This window comes from Glycine soja, chromosome 7, assembly GCF_004193775.1.
Source record: "Glycine soja cultivar W05 chromosome 7, ASM419377v2, whole genome shotgun sequence".
In the NCBI taxonomy this organism is placed as follows: domain Eukaryota; kingdom Viridiplantae; phylum Streptophyta; class Magnoliopsida; order Fabales; family Fabaceae; genus Glycine; species Glycine soja.
The window spans coordinates 16,246,809-16,251,142 of record NC_041008.1 but is presented as its reverse complement, the minus strand read 5'-3'; the positions used below and the strand labels follow the sequence as shown (position 1 = coordinate 16,251,142).

General features: G+C 38.0%; 1 protein-coding gene across 1 annotated transcript; it reads right to left on the bottom strand.

Annotated features, from left to right (window-relative positions):
* Positions 1–240: 240 nt before the first annotated feature.
* Positions 241–3,878, bottom strand: LOC114419340 (wall-associated receptor kinase-like 20). The gene is made up of 3 exons (XM_028384995.1): positions 3,081–3,878; positions 2,126–2,197; positions 241–1,646 (listed from the first exon to the last, which is right to left on the bottom strand). The coding sequence occupies exons 1-3, from the start codon at positions 3,865–3,867 to the stop codon at positions 583–585; spliced, it is 1,923 nt and encodes a 640-aa protein (XP_028240796.1). The 5' UTR covers positions 3,868–3,878; the 3' UTR covers positions 241–582.
* Between the last annotated feature and the right edge of the window lie 456 nt (positions 3,879–4,334).

The window sequence follows — 4,334 nt, the reverse complement described above, 5'->3', positions numbered from 1 at the left end:
TAATTATTGAGTAGTGATATACGAATACCTTTGGGTTATAAACACTCCATCAACAACTTTTTTTTTCTATATCCATCTAATCCTATCACATCATAAATACATATCATACCTAAGCTTCTTTTTCTTCACTCTCTTTATCTTTCTAAATGTTAAATAACATATGGATGTCCATTGGCCATTTTGCTTAGTTATTTAATTCTAACATTTTTATGGAAAAATCTACTTGGATACCCCACCCCAAATCTTTCTATTACTCATACATATGTATTTGAACCCTGCAACTATCACCAGGAGAATTTGGCAAATTTTAAACCAAAATGTTTTTCTTTTTTCATCAGGGTACATTTTTGCCCAGTAATTCTTTGGTGGCATAGCTAAGTGCTAACTGACATCATACTTTTTAACACTTTTTCTATTCTTTCTAATAAACTCTCTTGTTGGTGAAATTCATGTAGTCTCATTCCTCAACTGATGGATCTTATTTCCAAATTAACAAGACTGCGCGAATTTCAACTATTAGAAGAGAATCTATTAAAAAGAGATGGATAGAGATCGAGTGTTTCGCTTCCCAAATAGACACATTCATGATTTGGAAACCTGACCCTTAACAATTTTAATCATATATTCAATATCATCAGCTACTTCTTTCATTGAAGGCCGTTTTTGCCTCTGGTCATCCACGCATGCAGTTGCAAGATACCCCAATGACTTCATAGTTTCCAATTCCAACGCACTAGCTCCCTCTTTAAGCAGAGGATCAACCACATCCATCAACTTGTCCTCAACCATTTTCCTCTTCCCATACATGGCCAAGTTCACACTCTCTTCTTCCCTATTGAAATCAATAGCCTTCTGAGCAGTGAGCAACTCCATCAACACCACTCCAAAGCTATAAACATCGCTCTTATCCGTCAACTGAAAGTTACGATAATACTCGGGGTCTAGATACCCCAGTGTCCCTTGAGCACTAGTGAAAATATGGCTCTTGTTCTCTTCAGCCAATTCAACAAGCCTAGATAGCCCAAAATCAGAAACTTTTGCATCAAGCTTGTCATCAAGAAGTATGTTGCTTGATTTCACGTCGCGGTGGTAAATTGGTGGCACGGCTGCTGAATGCAGATAGCAAAGCCCTTCAGCTGTTTGGTGTGCAATTTTGAGTCTTTGATGCCATTTGAGGGGTTCCCTAGAGCCAGAAGAGTAGCGATGAAGGTAGTCGAAAAGGGTCCCATTTGAGACGTACTCGTATATTAGCAAAGGGTTTTCAAGTTCCAAGCAACAACCAAGGAGTCTAACTAGGCTTCTGTGGTTTACTTGGCAGAGAATTCGGACCTCGTTTTGCATTTGATCAATGCCTTTGGTGCATCCAAGCTTGGCACGTTTGATGGCAAAGACGGTTCCATCGTCAAATGTTCCCTTGAAGACTTCACCAAAGCCACCAGTGCCAACGAGGTTTTCTTGGGAGAAATTGTTGGTTGCTTTTCTTATCTCTCTACCAGTGAAGATTCTTGATGATAAAGCATTGGCTTTGGCACTTGAGATTTCTTTCCTCTTTTTGATTTTGGCCTGCTTTGCTTGATTATGCTTCTTGTAGAAAATGACTCCTATAACTGTTACAATAGAGAATATTCCTCCTAAGGAAGCAACCACTGTTGATAACAGAAGAGTTTAGGGAGGAAAGCACAAACACAGTGGTTAGTTACAACTTACAAGAAAATTGCCTTTGACAGAGAGAAATCTTGTATGAGAGAAAAAAGTGAAACATTGGAGTGCTCAATTATTTGTAGAGTTTGGATCCCTTATTGTAAAATGTGCAGTATTTGATACAACGAATGTATCAAGTGATAAGAGGAGTGTTTCCACTAGAAGATAACAAATAAATCTGTAACATACTACTATACACGATGGTTAGGATTTTAATGCTTGCATGATCCATAGAAAATTTAATTACCTTACGGTTCACTCATAGTAGAAGTTCTCTCACTTAACATCCCCTTTTCATACAATAATTAAGATTTATTGTAACACCAAATATTGCACACTTATAGCGCCAGTGATCCGAACTGTTAATTGTTGGCATATAGCAGAAGAAACCTATTAACAGAGTTACTACATGATACACACATACCAGCCAGAAGCATTTTCTTTTTCTTCCGAACTTTGCCGTTGCTATCTTTTCCATGTCCTTTGCCCTTTGTATCTGCAGGTTAAAAAAATAAAAGCTAAAACTAAAACAACAACAAAGGATCCAGAATAAACAAGCATGTATAATAATCGGTCACGTTAGCCTCACATTAGTTGACAGCCAAAATATAAATCTTAAATAAAATCTAAAACAACTAAAAAATTATACAAAAAATAATAATAACAACCAACAAATATCAAATATACCAGCATGTACTTGACTAGAACCCACTCAAATATCATAAATAAGATCTCAAGTTTGAATTTTATGAATGAAAAAAAAAATATGATTAAAATTTGAGAAAGAAGAACTCACTAAATATATCTAATCAAATTTTTAATAAAAATTAATCATCAAATAGTCCCAACACTAAATGGTTACAAACTAAAGGTCTCAACTAACCTGAATTATACTTTTAATAACATAAAGTGTTTATTTTTTTAAAAAAAAAAAATATATACATGTATATGAGTTAAAAATAGCAAACCCACACATCAAACTCGGTTCAATCTGAAAACTAAAACCATGTTTTGAGTTCCAATTGAAGTGGTGATGCCACACATTCCTACAAACATCTATTGGACGAATGCAAAAGATAATCTTTGAATCCACTCGCAAACTAATTTTGGGAGGTGCAAACGTTTAACTAAACCATACATGCACTAAATTGTCCAACCCATATAATCCACATGTAAATGGGTTAATTCTTAGTGGTCTCAAGCCCATACATGTTACAAGTTAACCATGTATTTCAAATTAAATAAACATATTTTTAGTTTTTAAATAAAATACAGTATGTGACTACTTATTGATTTTATGTAAGTAATATCAAATTCTAAAGTATAGCTTTGTAAATAAATAAATAAAAAAAAAAATAGAGATTAGCTTTGGGCCATACTCTGTGTCTGGGCTTGAGGTTGACACGAACCATTGATCGGGTCCCACTTAAACCCAACATTGCACAAGCACCTTTGCACAACACCACCAGCGGGGCCCACTCCACATTTCGAGTTCAACAATTCCTTGCAATCTATTGGCGCCTTACAAACCGGTTCCTGTGGTGCCACCCACTTGATCCCTACCCCAGGCTCCGGCCACCGCTTTCCCGCCGCCGTGCCGTTAAAATCCACAAAACTCTGATACGCCGCGCATCCTCCGCCGTGTACCCGAACCACATATTCTTTGAGGGATCCAGCACTCTTGTACTCGCAGCACACTCCCACGCGCCCGCACGCGCCGAAATCCGCGTGCTCCTTAACATACCTGTGGCACGTGCCGCTTGCGGCGCAGTTCATCGAAGGCGCGTGGGTGGTGCAGTTGAAGAGAAAAACGGTGTTTCCTGAAGCCACACTGAAAGGAAGGGTTTCGTTCAGGTGCATGCCTTCGCTGTGGAAGTCCGTGGACACGCATGTCTTTGGTGTAATTGAAGCGGGTCGGGTTATGATACTACGGGTTAACGGGTCAATGGAGCTGATCATGTAGGCTGACCCGGCGAGTGCATCCAACCACAGTGTACCCGCGGTGCACCGAATCTTGTACCACGGGTCACCACAATCGGGTCCAGTGCTTAACGGATACGGAACCGGGTTCAAACCGCAATTCCCGCACTTACGCATGGCCTCGGCACGTGATAGAAACAATGCTATAGTTGTGAATATTAGCATTGCAATGTTAAGTTGGTCCATGAAGTGCTTAATGGAACCATATGGTAAAAAAGAAACAATTGCTGCTATATATGCACTGTTGTTACTTGTTAGATATTTTAATTCCAGTTGAAATTAGAGCGGGAAATGATTAATAAAGAGAAAATTATAAGCTAATGGGTGTCACACAGTAGCATATGTGTGTGTAGGAGAATGTGAAATTTGCTACGCTCTTCAAAAAAAATTGTGCAATTTTATGTAAACGTACAGATATGGTAATTCCACTGATGCAGAGGAGTTGAACATGTTTAAAAAGGACGAGATTAATTGACTTTGAACGTATTAGTGTACCATCTTGGAAACATTGCATGTAGCAGATTTTGGTTTTCTAAAAATTAAAGTATACTAGTATCTCTCTTTTCTAACGAAGATATGCATGTTTCTCTTTCACCATGCATGAATATGGTTCGATATTGTTTTCAGTAGATTCATATCATCAGACGTGATTT